The following is a 14,335-nucleotide window of genomic DNA, read 5'->3' on the forward strand; positions in this document are numbered from 1 at the left end:
TTTGAAAATGTCTCAACTGAATGACTAATAATAAAAATATGGAATGGTTGACTATAAAAAAATTTTGTCTCTCATCTGCAGAGAAAATAAAATTTACAAACTTCATGTGCAAATGAAGGAAAAAAATGTAATTTAAGCAGAACTGTTTTATACTTTTCTCAAGTCTAGACTTGTTTTTGTTGTTAAAGATCTTATTTATTTGACAGAGAGAGAAAGAGAGAGAGAGAGATTGGGAGAGAGGGAGAGGGAGAAGGAGAGGGAAAGGGAGGGAGAAGGAGAGGGAAAGGGGGAGGGAGGGAGGGAGGGAGGGAGGGAGAGGGAGAGAGAGAGAGAGAGAGAGAAGCACAACTGGGAGAAATAGCAGAGGGAACCGGAGAGGTAGGCTCCCTGCTCAACAGGGAGCCCTACCCGGGGTTCAAACCCAGGATCCCAAGATAATGAACTGAGCTGAAGTCAGAGGCTTAACTGACTGAGCCACCCAGGCGCCCCTAGACTTGTTTTTAAAGTTACTAAAGTATATAAGAAGCTTACAATGAGCTATTCTGCATTACAGTCCTGGGAACAATAATACTGTAATTTAAGAGAGAAACAGATATTCTCTAAGAATAAATATGATTAAAACTTATCCAGCATATAAAGTCGATGCGGAAAAAACCCAGATGGTAAAAGACTCTTAGCTATTAAAGGAATGATGCAGGTATACCAAACTAAAGAAACTTCATCTTATATTTCTCAGATGTGAAGATAGGTTTATAAGATAGTTTTAACTGGGTCAGCTGACAAGAAATAGAATATACGTCTTCTGTATATGAAAAAGAAGGGTTTTGAATTTTTCATTTTCTGCACTATAAGGAACTATTGTTAAGAAATTTTATATTAAAAATAAGTTTTCTAAAACAAATGATTACTATTCATTATTTGTAAAATGAGTGACATAAATACATCCTGATGGCCAGGCAGCTAGGGAGGTCCTTCTTCTAAATAAAAGGATACAGAACAGATGGTTTTGAAATCTTTTTAAAGCAGCAGTTCTCAACCTTGACTGAACACTAGAATCACTGTGGGGAGTTTTTAAAAATGAAAGAAGCAAGTAAGGAGGGAGGGAGGGAAGGAAGGAAGGGTGGGAGGAAGAAAGCAAGAAAGAAGGAGGAAAGGGAGGGAGAGGGGAGGGGATACAAATAGAGAAAAGGAAAGAAATCTGGATGCCCAGACTATACCCCAGGATCAACTGTATCAGAATTCCTGAGGAGAAAAGAACGACCCAGGCATCAGTATTTTTTAAAGCTCCCCAGATGATACTAATGTGCAGTTAAGGTTGAACCCCATCATTCTACACCAATTAAGAGTTCTTTTTTTTTTTAAGATTTTATTTTTAAGTAATCTCTATACCAACATGGGGCTTAAACTTACAACCCCAAGATCAAGAATTGCATATACCACCAACTGAGCCAACCAGGACCCCAAGACAAAACAATTTCTTTTTTTTTTTTTTAATTTTATTTATTTATTCATGAGAGATACAGAAGGAGAGAGAGGCAGAGATACAGAAGGAGAGAGAGGCAGAGACACAGGCAGAGGGAGAAGCAGGCTCCATGCAGGGAGCCTGACGTGGGACTCAATCCCAGGTCTCCAGGATCACGCCCTGGGCTGAAGGTGGCACTAAACCGCTAAGCCACCGGGGCTGCCCCAAAACAGCTTTCTTAATCTGATTATTTGTAAACACTAAAGCTGTGCGTTTATTCTAGGGAGTTTTAGTAAATTTTTACTACTAACATGACTTGGGCTGCATTGGTTTAGATAACTGTGAAAACATCATCTTTTAGTCAGACACCTCAGGCAACTGCAATTGACCAGCTCTGCCAAATACAAGCATGAAGAACTAAAAATTTAAGAACAGATTATTATATGGGGCTCCTGGCTGTCTCAGTCGGTGGAGTATGCAATGAATTACAGTAATGGAAGGTAATCAACAATATATTTTGTTGCATTTAGATTTTCAAAAAAATAAAACTATCACTGTTTCTATTTGAAACCCAAGGCGAAGCTCCAAAGTTTTGCTCTATCAATGATTTATTCATTTACTGGAACAATGCTTGACATACAGTAAGTGCTTAACACCTGTTAGTTGTTATTACTGGGAAAGATGGGTATGGAGAAAATAGCAATATAATTATCTCTTACTTGCTCTTGAAGGCTCTGAGCCAATGCCTGCTGAAGCTCTTGTTCTTCCCTTTCACGCTCCATATCATACTGCTGGAGCCAATCGACCTCTCCTTGAGATCCTTCTGGAGTTTTGTTTTCTTTATTCTCATCACAGTCTTTAGTTATCTCTGTAAAACTGGCAGGATCTGAGGAAGCAGAACAGGACATAACTGGGAAATCCTCTCAAACTGAAATCTCCGGATTAGAGTGACATCTACTGTTCAGAGAGTAATTGACCTGAACCTCACAGATAACCTGCTTAGGACATATGATTTCATCTTACTACATTTAGATGATGGTTTCTCAATCTCAGCACTACTGACATTCTGGGTGGGATAATTTTTTTTTGTTGTTTCAGAGAGCTGTCTTATAGACTGCAGAATGTTTAGCGACATCCTTGGCCTCTACCTACTAGATGCCAAGCACTCCTCTCCCCTAGTAGTGACAGCCAAAAATGACACACATTGTCAAATGTCCCCTGGGGGACAAAACTGTCCTTGGTTAAGAACCACTGATCTATAGCAATGGTTCTGAAACTTAACCAATCATCAGAAGCACTATTGTTCAGTATGGAGAAAAATGAGTAGCCATATTCACAGCCAGTCATAATTTCACATGACCAAGTACTAGGAATAAAGTATTGTTTAGAGTAAATGAAATAAGAATTAGGGTAGAGTGATTAAGCTAATACTGAGAATTTTTCACTATTAAATAGTATGTCAATGAGTATATTTTCACATTAATAATCAAATAAGCCTTGTACATATTCTAAATCAAAAGAGCTACATGAGATATGTAATAAACACCTCATGTACTGTACAAGTAAATAATATAGATGTTTAAAATATTCATCCAAGGAGGTAAGAAAGAAAAAAATTGATCTTTCATTTCTTTCTGTTCTTTCTCAGTCTCTAGAACACAGCTAGCTGAGATAAACAGTATGGTTATGATTTTGTTCTGGTGACACGGATTTTGCTCTATGAAAACGGTATTTCATTATAATTTTAATACAGGTAAGAGTGGTAGACAAAGGATTCTTCTTTCTCAAACCACCTTACAAATTGTAAAACAAAGGTTCTCAGCTTAAGGAAATTCTCATATAAAAAGAATTTGGTTATAACAAGAATTACCTTTACAGATTAATTTTATATGGATTGCTGTAAAATCAGTATATGCTCGCTGTGTTTGGATGACTCAGTTAAGCATCTCAGGGTTGTGAGATTAAACCCCCATGTTGGGCTCTATGCTGGGTGGGGAGCCTGCTGAGGGTTCTCTCTTTCCCTCTCCCCCTCCTTGCTCTCATTCCCACATAAACACACACACACACACACACACACACACAAAATTAGTAGCTCTTTACCTTCCCTAAAACTGCATTTTTAACCACTTAAACGATAGACACTTTTCTATAGCACAGACTATAAACTCTGAAGTTTACAGCATCTTGATTTTAGACTCCAAATCAGTAAGTAGTTCATCATTTTTTAATTGTATTGAATTGCTGACTGAATATTTACCATTAAAACTAACTCTGAATATTCATTAAAAGAGAAAAAAACCCTCAGGATATATTAAGGGCAAAAGCAGTATGATCCCAATTAAAAAAAAATATATATATATAAAAGATGTCAGAACTTCTTCCTTTCCTACATTCTTGAAGAAACAGTCATTTCCATAGCCCCAAAGGGGCAGCTCTCAAGTCCATCTGACCCTACCTGTCCCTGTGGCCTTAGCTTAGTACACCAGGAATGGATATTTGAGTTAACCAATCAGATTACTTCTGGAAATCTGGAACTGAGGCATACAAAGTTAGCTGATGGGAAACATTTCACATGGAAGAAAGATTTGGGAGCTAATAAGGCTGCTTTTTTAGGACCTACGACAAATATTATTACTTTTATTACCAAAATATACTCAATTAAAAAAAGTGACAAGTACAATTTTTCTTAACCAATAATTTTCATCATTCCATGTATCAATGTGCTCTACACAATCCTAAAATTACACTATCAGTGATTCCATGTAATAGAAAACCAATCAAGAAAGTTTGAGATAGGCTTCCACTGCCAGGGTCTGGGGAAGGGGCGGCAGGCACCATGTCCGGTTGCAAAGGTGGCAATAAGTCCCTGAAGCAGCCCAAGAAACAGGCCAAGGAGATGGACGAGGAAGATAAGGCATCCCAGCAGAAACAGAAAGAGGAGAAGAAACTCAAGGAGCTAAAAGCCAAGGCTGCGAGGAAGGGACCTCTGGCCACAGGTGGAATTAAGAAATCTGGCAAAAAGTAAGCTATTCCTTGTGCCTGAGGCAGTGATGATCCTTAATTCCATTCCTGTTTAAACATCTGGATTCCCTATCATAGCATCTGTTGCCACCTATAGCTGGGATGAAGTGTTGTCTTAGATCCTGTTGTACATTTAAGAATAAACTTTTGTAAAAAAAATAAAAGAATCAATCATAAAAAAAAAAGAAAGTTTGAGATAATCAAGATAGGTTTAACTTCAGGACAAGATTATCAGATGGATACAAACACTGCTTAAGATCCATGGGAACAAATATAACCATGGAAGAGTAACACACTTTTAAGTTCCCTAAAACTTAAGTTCAAGGAACTTGTACAATGAATAAAAGGAAAATCATGTGATAAAACTTAACATTCTTATATACTGAATACAGATCATACTGTCTCTTTCCCTACCCTAAGTGAAATCTCCTTTCCCACAGTGAATGGGAACTCCAAACACAATTTTTTCTTAAAGACAGAAAGCTGGTCTTTTTTATTTACCCCTTCATATCAGATAAGTCATTATTTCCTAAGTATCTCTTAACTCCATCAACTTTTCTTTCAAATGCAAAAACCCTGGCCTAAGGTACCACTGGCTTTTGGTCTAGACAACTGCAGTAGCTTTCTAAAAGGTCTCAAAGGATTACTTTGGGTTCTTTAATTTATGTGTTACACGGCAGCCAGAATCATCTTTTACAAATATAAATCTTTATCAAACACTTGTTTGCTTAAAAATATGCAATAACTTCCTAAAGCTTTTGAAATAAAAGTCCAAACTTCCAAACGTGGCTTTAGGCCATGTAAAAACTAGAGAATGCATGGCTATCTTTTGCTTTTCTTCCTCAACACTAAGCTCCAGCCATGTAGATCATTCTAAACTTTTTTTGTTGCCCACTACCTTGCCAGCCTTTCTCACATCTGGCCTTTGCATACACTCTTCTCTCTGGCTAGTGTCTGGAGACAGTGAAACTTTACTTGGCCAGTCCTCCTGCCTCTCTTGAGTTGATTCATGAGACAATCTGTTGGGCTCCAAATATTAACTGAGGATCTACTATGCCCCGGGCACTGTTGTAGAAGATGGGGATATTGTGATAATTGAGGTAAGGTGACCCTTGTCCTCAAGGAGCTTAAGTAAGTACAAAGACTCTCAGATGAGAATGAATTTAGCATATTTTGAGGGAAACAGAGAGACAAAAGCCATGACGGCTAAGTAGAGTGAAAGAGTGGAGATAGGCCATGTTAAGAAGCTTGGATGAAGCATAACGGTAAATCAAATAAATTTAAAGAAGAATAACTGTGATTTATGCTTCATAGAGATTACTTTGGCTGCTTTAAATGTAAAGTTTAAGCTATAAGTTTAAAGTTCATGAGAGAGATTCAGGCTAGAGATACGTATTGGATAGTTCATCAGTATGTGAAGCTGTGGTAAAATATGAGATGACTCAAGGAGACAGCTTTAGTAGAGAAGACAGCTAAGGATGATGTCCTGGGAATACTCCACCAATTAGAGTTCTGGCTGGGGGATGGGGTGGATAATTGAAGTGAGTAGCTGGTTGGGTTTAGTAGGAAGAAAACCCCCTGCCAAGTATGGTTATCATGGAAGCTCAGAGAAAAAAAGCTTTTAAAAGTTTTAAATGCTAAGGAGGGAGTGGTGAATTATGTGAAATACCACTAACATAAACTTGATAAACACTGTTTCAGTAGAGTGATAGGGAGGAAAACCCACTTGGAGAGGGTTGACAAGAGAATGGGAAATGGTAAAAAAGTAGAAAGAATGAATAAAACAACTCTCTCAAAGAATTCTGCTGTGAGTAGAGCAAAAAAAAGGGGGCATGAGCAGTAGGGGAATAGAAGGTCACCAGAGTTTTTTAAAGATGGGGTTTTAAGAATTTTTAAGATTAAGGAAGAGAAGAATAATTTAAAGAGAGGGAAGACTTGATACAGAAGAGAAAGAATATAATTTCAAGAGAGATCTTTTGGAAGGCACAGTGGATCAAATTCTGAACATGAACAGAGGACTGGCCTTAAATAAGAGCAGGGATATTCCTCCATAACAAAAGTGAAGGCAGAGTTTTAATGACTATATCTATCTTCTTTGAAAAGTACACAGTTTATCTATAAACCTAGAGTGTGTGTGGAAAGAGAAATGGATATTTGAGGAAGAGATCATGGAGAGTGAGAAAAGAAATTTACTAAAGAAGTATAACAGAATTGACTAGTAGCATTTAGTGCCCACTTAAGAGTACAGTCATGAATAAGAGGGAAGTCTAGTCAGCACGAATTTGTGATTTTCTCAGTAATCTTCAGCTGCTTGGGTATACAGGAAGCTAGTTGAGCTGGGAGCTGGGGTTGTGTCAGGTGACTGTGACAAAAGAGAAGAGGAAAAGAGATGAGGATACCAAGATCCAGCATACAGGCTGGGAAATTGAAAGAGGGAGATGATGAGTAGCAAAAAAGAAGTCAAAGGACTGGAAATTTTTTTTTTTTTAAAGTAGGCTTCACACCTAGCATGGAGCCCAACATGGGGCTTGAACTCACAACCCTGAGATCAAGACCTGAGCCAAGACCAAGAGTTAGACACTCATTTGACTGAACCACCTATGTACCCCAGGACTGGAAATCTTAATGAAATCAAATAATCACTGAATAGAACATAACACTAAGTAAGTTGGAAGGAGAGAAGTGTGTCTCTCTGTGTCTCTGATGAATAAATAAAATCTTAAAAAAAAAAATCTAGCAGATGAAGGTGATGGATGCATTCTCTAGTTTTTACATGGCCTAAAGCCACGTTTGGAAGTTTGGACTTTTATTTCAAAAGCTTTAGGAAGTTATTGCATATTTTTAAGCAGATGAAGGAGAAGGAAGATGGTATATATATAAAGACAAGATTGGCTTTTTTGATAATTATTGTTGGTAATAGGTACAAGGGGGAAGAGCCATTATACTCATCTCTCTACTTTTGTCTTTTTTTTTTCTACTTTTGCCCTTGTTCCATATTTTCCAGAAAAAAAAAGAAAAAGAAAAAAGAAATGCTGCAGCAGAAGCAATGTCTTTGGGTTTCAGTTACAGTAAGAAGGTGGTGAATGGAACAGTGACATTAAAGAAACACAAAAAAGGCTTATATCCAATTGGGGAAGACAGTAGCTAGACAATAGAGGATTTTATAAAAAGAATATAAAGTACTTAAAAACAACTTTGCTCTCCTCAAAGTTGCTATATGGTTGTAAACCGCAGTGGTTATTAATGATTTTGATAACTCAGTGTTCTCTACTTATAGAGAATCTAGAACTAATTGTATGTAACTTCCTTTGTTAATTTTAGGAAGCTGCAGGACTGAGCAAATATGTGAAACGAAGAGTTGAAAGCAGAAATTATTGGCAAAAGGCAAAAGCACTAATATTAACCAATGATATCTAATGGCAGTGACTACAAGTTTAAATTAGAGAAAGGGATTTCTTAATGATACTTGCATCAAGAAGGGGGGGGAAAAGGAACATCTATTTCCAAACACCATCAGCTTTCTGTTTCCAATTAGACTGAGGATACACTAATTCTTACTTTCACTTGCATGTAAACTAATTCACAACTGATGAGGCTTAACTCCAAGAATACAGCAAATAATTGTGATTTACTACTATTTATCTCCAAAATTCTCAGCTTGATGTACTGAACACATCAGCTAGACAAATAGATATGCATTTCAAGGATATCTGGAGAACAATATTAGAGTTGGTTATAGGAAGAGATAGTAAAAGATTAGAGACTCAAAACCTGACCTCTTAGTTCAGGGGTCTTTCTACTATTATAAAGGGATGAACCCAAAGGAGAATTATTATCTATACACTAAAACTTAGTACAAATTCAGATGCAGAAAAATGAGGAAAGATTTATACCAGTTTTTGAGATAGCAGTGGTGAGAAAAAAGTGACCAAAAAAATGACATTTACTTAAAATGTACAAAAGAATTTTAACTATTCTTTTGATGTACATTTAAAGGGATATGGCACTTTACCACCACCCTCTGGATACTACTCACAGTATTTACTTCTCATTTTTTTAACCTGGTTTTTTTTTTTTTTTTAAAGCATGAAAATATTATTAGCCTTGTTACACAGATCCATTTCACCTTCCATTATTTAGAAGCCACTTGTCCCTATAAAGCTTTAGAACATAGCTGTGCCTTAACAGATGTTTATTTTCATTAAACCTACCAGGCTCTGTGACTGTTTTGGGCTTCTCAGTTTCCACAGGGTCTTGATTTTCAGGCATTTCTTGAATATCATCTTCTGCAAATCCGGTATCTGGGCTGCTGGTTGGTTTATCATCATCTTCATGACTCAGAGTTGGTGAAGCTTCTCTCTTACTCATCTCTAAAACAGCTGCTAGCAGCTCTTCTTCGCTCATTCCGTCAAATCCGGAGTTTTCCAATTCTGACTTATCAGGCTCTATTCTGCATGATTTTGAATCCTGAAGAAGAGAGTTACTTTTAGAGGAAACCAGAATGCCTGAGAATATGGCAATCTTAGAGTTTGATGTGAAATGTTTATCTCTAAAAAGTTTCCTTTCTTTGATGTTTTGGGTTATTTAGCAACCAATAACTGATGTATGAACTCTGGCAAACCTAATTTTCTTTTAATAAGTACACAGGGATACATGTTTATTTTATTGATTATATTAAGTGTTAAGTATAGGATTTGGAAAATACATAAAAATAATAAATTCACTCAAAATCCATCACTCAGAAATAACTACAGTAAATATTTTTGGTGTATTTTCTTCTAGATATACGTGGATCACGGTTACTAAACCTAGTATTTTTTTTGTCATTTTAGTTACATTTTTTAAATTTTTTATTTAAATTTAATTTAGTTAACATATGGTGTATTAATTTTGGGGATAGAATTTAGTGATTTATTATGTGCATATAACACCCAGTGCTCATTACACCAAGTGACCTCCTTAATGCCCACCATCCAACTACCCTATCCCCTGATGCACCTCTCTTCCAGCAACCCTCAGTTGCTGACTGAGCCACCCAGTTGCTTAAGTGTGCCTTAGGCTCAGGTCATGGTTTCTGGGTCCTGGGAACGAAGCCCTGCTCAGGAGGGAGTCTGCTTTTCCCCCTTTTTCTGTCTCCACCCCCCCTTTCCCTGCTCATGCTCTGTCTCTCTCTCTCAAACAAAATCTTAAAAAAAGTCTCATAGTTTGCCTCCCTGTTTTGATCTTATTTTTCCTTCTCTTCCCCATGTTCATGTTTTGTTTCTTAAATTCCAACATATGAATGAATCATATGGTATTTGTCTTTTCTGACTTATTTTGCTTAGCAAGATATCCTCTAGTTCCATCCATGTCATTACAAAATGGCAAAATTTCATTCTTTTGATGGCTGAGTAATATTCCATTGTATGTATATATACCACATCTTCTTTATCCATTCATCTGTCAACGGATAGTTTCCATAGTTTGGCTATTGTGGACAGTGCTGCTATAAACATTGGAATGCATGTATCCCTTCGAATCATTATTTCTGAATCCTTTGGATAAATACGTTATAGTACAACTGCTCAGTCACAGAATAGTTCTATTTTTAACTTTCTTTTTTTTTTTAAGATTTTATTTATTCATGAGAGACACGCACAGAGAGAGGCAGAGACACAGGCAGAGAGAGAAGCAGGTTCCATGCAGGAAGCCTGATGTAGGACTTGATCCCAGGATTCTGGGATTGTGCCCTGAGCCGAAGGCAGATGCTCAACTGCTAGGCCACCCAGGTGTCCCTATTTTTAACTTTTTGAAGAACCTCCATACTGTTTCCTAGAGTGCGTGCACCAGTTTGCATCCTCACCATGTAAAAGGGTTCCACTCTTGCCACATCCTCAGCAATACCTGTTGTTTCCTGAGTTCTTAATTTTAGCCATTCTGATGGTATACCTAATACTTCTTTTTTCATTGCTATTTAAATTTTAGGTCACCATCTTTTCCCCTGCTCTTTTCAAATAAGTGAGAAAAATAAAAACAACATTAAGATTATATAAATATTCAGAAATTATTTTCTGAAGCACTTTCTCTCGTTTCTGGGAGAACATGTGACTTTCTATCATTTCTCATTCAAGGTGAGAGCCACAAACTATCTTTAGCTTTAAAGAATATGGGAAACAAGTAAATAAAAATTAACTACTAAACTAATTATTAACAAAACGGAGATTTAAAATCAGTCACATGAGATGGTGCAAACTCCTAGGAAAATCTGTATCTTCAAAATATTGCCTTTCACGAAGATGGCACTGAAGGCGAAGAAGGAAGCCCTTGCCCCTCCCAAAGCTAAAGCCAAAGCAAAGGCTTTGAAAGCTAAGAAAGCGGTGCTGAAAGACGTGCATAGTCACAAAAAAAAAGAAGATCCATACGTCACCTACATTCTGACGACCCAAGACCCTGCATCTCCGAAGGCAGCCCAAATATCCTTGAAAGAGCACCCCCAGGAGAAACAAGCTGGATCACTATGCCATCATCACGTTCCCCCTGACTACTGAATCAGCCATGAAGAAAATAGAAGACAACAACACACTTGTGTTCATTGTGGATGTCAAGGCCAAAAAGCACCAGATCAAACAGGCTGTGAAGAAGCTCTATGACACTGATGTGGCCAAGGTCAACACCTGATCAGGCCTGATGGAGAGAAGAAAGCATATGTTCGACTGGCTCCTGACTATGATGCTTTCTTTGGATGTTGCCAACAAAATTGGGATCATCTAAATGGAGTCCAGCCGGCTATAAATCTAAATATAAATTTTTTTCACCATAAAAACAAAAACAAAGTACTAACGTGTCAAGACAGAAAATGATGAAGTTCTGCTTTCTCACATTATTGAAACCTCTAGATTACATGTTTGGCCTGTTGTAAAATGCTTACTACAGTCTCCCATATATTAATAATCAGTAATAAATAAGCGAGTAATTATTTCAAGACCCATACATAAAAGCAACTCTGAAGATTAACAGGAGAAAGCAATTTACCTGTAACAACTTTTATTTCTAGAGTCTCAATTATGGAAACAACCTAAATGTCCATCAATGGATAAATAAAAATGTGGTATACACATACAATGGAATACGATTCTGCCACAAAAAAAAAAGGAATGAAATTTTGTCATTTGCAACATGGATGGACCCTTGAAGGTATTATGCTAAGTGAAATAAATCAGAGAAAGACAAATAACATATTTCACTTACATGTGGAATCTAAAACAAAAATAACCCCCACACCCAACAAGTTCAGAGATGTAAAGAACAGACCAGCAGTTGCTAGGGGAGGAAGCCAGTATGTGTTCACATGAAATGGGTAAAGCAGACCAACTTCCAGTTATAAAATACATAAGTTATGAGGATGTAATGAAAAGAGCTAGACTATTATTAATATTTTATTGCAGATCTGAAAGTTGCTTAAGAGAATAGATGTTAGAAGTCATTATCACAAGAAAAAAAATTTTTTTTGGCTACCTATGTATGGTAATGGATGTTACCTTACTGTGGTGATCTTATTGCAATACTTAGAAATATTGAATCAATATGCTATATACTTGAAACTAATATATCAATTATACCTCAGTAAAAAAAAGTCCCAATCCATTTTTTTTTCTTTTTTTTTTCCAATCCATTTTTAAACAAACTGGTTTTGTAGTTACAGAAAATAAACTCTTTAAAGCTAGTGTTTCAACAGATCCATTAAGTTTATGAGTTTATGATCTATTCTGTGTATTTACTAAGTTTGTTTAAAAAAAAAGTTTGGGGCAGCCCCGGTGGCGCAGCGGTTTAGCACCGCCTGCAGCCCGGGGCGTGATCCTAGAGACCTGGGATGGAGTCCCACATCAGGCTCTCTGCATGGAGCCTGCTTCTCCCTCTGCCACCCCGCCCCCCCCCTCCCCCCGCTCTGTGTGTGTCTCAAAAAATAAATAAAAAATCTTTAAAAAAAAAAAAAAAAGTTTGCTGATGCTGGTTTTAAAGCATTTGTTTGGACAGTAAGAGCTATACAAATATTTGTCAAATATTTTGATGAGAAATTACTTACTTTTTCCAGGTCGTCCTGCTGCTGTTCACAGCCTGACATTTCACAAAGTCTCTGGCTAAGGGCCACAGAGCGTTTTAGCTCATCCTCACTGTCTGAATCAAGGCATAAAGCCAAGGAGCTCTTGGATTTGAAGGTGAAATTCCTGTAATTTAAGAGAAAAAACTTATAAACATCTGATAAACATCTGTCCCTGTTATTCCCTTGATGTATAAATACCAAAATAAAAAAAACTTTTTCATTATGGAAAATGATTTACAGAGAAAAAAAAGATATAGCAAAAAAGGTATATTTAAGCATTACCTTTGCCCCACTCCAAAACAGCCATGCTTGAAAATTAACAATTCTTATGTTATAGTAAAATCCATTGGTAAACTAATCACTTTGCGCCTTTTTTCTTTTAATGATTAACCCCAAAGAAGTTTTTGTATTTATAAAGCAAGTATTCTACTAAATGCATGCAGACATAGCAATGAATAAATGTTTTTGACAACACTGTGCACGAGGACTAATTCTTATCTTTTAAATTATGATCCATGTATTTTAAAATTAACAGTAACATTCCACTTATCCAATTATATGTAGATCAGACTTCTGGCAACCTCTATTTTCCAGAACACAGGGATTCAAAGGCAAGAAAAAAGGCTTCTGAGGAAAGCAATAATTTCAAAGCCCATGCACTTTACTCTTTAGACAGGGACCCTTTCTTTCCCAGGAAATGGTGTATAAAATAATGTAGCAAGTTCATCAAGAAATGAGAGCTAGGAAATGAGAGAGAATAACCACAAAAAGGGCAATAAAGACTATAAAGTCATTTAATATAAACTGTTTTGTAAGAATTAAAAGCCTCTTAGGGCATTATCATATTAGAACATAGTGCAATAAGTGACACTTATTAATGCTGTTAAGTCACTAAAATATATTTAAATTATCTTCAATGTATTTTTTTTAAGAATATAGGGTAGGTATTCTGTAAGGTTATAGAGTATATAACCACCTGAAATGGTTAAACATTTTAAAGATTAATGCTTAAAAAAGCAAGCTTCAGCTACATAAAAATTTGTATATGAAATATCAAATATCATCTTCAATGATACCAGATAAGTAACGTGTTACTGCATTGTCTAAGTGAGCTGAAAATAAACTAAAAGAAAAAGTGGTAAAGGTCAAAGAGCATGAACTTTCTTTGATGGAGGTTAACGTAAATTCATATACTATACTAAAAAAAAAAAAAGCAAAATGGAAATTGGAAAAATGCAATTAACCTAAATGTAAAAACTATAAATAAACATATAGAATGATGGCACCAAGAAATAAGAGGCCACAATGGAAACCAGGAGGATTGCATAGCAATGTAGATCAAAGAAAAGAGGCAAGTGGTCAGTGATAAGCCCAAACATAGTCTGTGGCTGAGAGTACCCAGGATATCACTGCACTCCAGCCTATACACTCGAATAGCCTCCCATTATGTGTTCAAAGTGTTTTTAGTATAACTTAGAAATAGCCAATTAGCCATCTTAATTCCTCATTTCTGATTTCACACTCACCAAGCAAAACTGAATGTATTAATTTGTTTATCCATGTAAATACTTTGCTGAAGGAGGGTGACACCTGGCTACTAATGTACCAGGGTCAAATGTGACAAAGGACATTATAAAAGAACCAATGGTATTCTTGTTCATAACTCAGCCTCTTTTAAGTTTGATCGGCATGACAGGTCTTCTAGGGCCTAATTATCCTTTATTGACCAACTCTCAAATTCTCATACTAGTAGACCCTGGAGAACAGATGAC

The 14,335-nt window shown here is 36.5% G+C and overlaps 2 protein-coding genes across 9 annotated transcripts in view; one reads left to right on the plus strand and one right to left on the minus strand.

The window, feature by feature from the left end:
* USP37 (ubiquitin specific peptidase 37) overlaps positions 1-14,335 on the minus strand; it is a 94,766-nt gene that overhangs the window by 12,114 nt on the left and 68,317 nt on the right. For all 8 annotated transcript variants that reach the window (XM_041737064.1, XM_041737057.1, XM_041737060.1 and 5 more), the window contains 3 exons: positions 12,546-12,687; positions 8,695-8,950; positions 2,182-2,348 (listed from right to left, as the gene is read on the minus strand). In XM_041737064.1, coding sequence (XP_041592998.1) covers positions 2,182-2,348; positions 8,695-8,950; positions 12,546-12,687 — 565 coding nt within the window. The remainder of the gene's footprint in view (positions 1-2,181; positions 2,349-8,694; positions 8,951-12,545; positions 12,688-14,335) is intronic.
* TMA7 (translation machinery associated 7 homolog) lies at positions 4,299-4,662 on the plus strand. Its single transcript, XM_041737067.1, has one exon. The coding sequence runs from the start codon at positions 4,299-4,301 to the stop codon at positions 4,485-4,487; it is 189 nt and encodes a 62-aa protein (XP_041593001.1). The 3' UTR covers positions 4,488-4,662.

This window comes from Vulpes lagopus, chromosome 22 (genome assembly GCF_018345385.1).
Source record: "Vulpes lagopus strain Blue_001 chromosome 22, ASM1834538v1, whole genome shotgun sequence".
NCBI lineage: Eukaryota > Metazoa > Chordata > Mammalia > Carnivora > Canidae > Vulpes > Vulpes lagopus.

What these genes read in the sequence shown, in the direction of transcription:
- TMA7 (XM_041737067.1), top strand. Translation starts at nt 4,299, where the DNA reads ATGTCCGGTTGCAAAGGTGGCAATAAGTCCCTGAAGCAGCCCAAGAAA.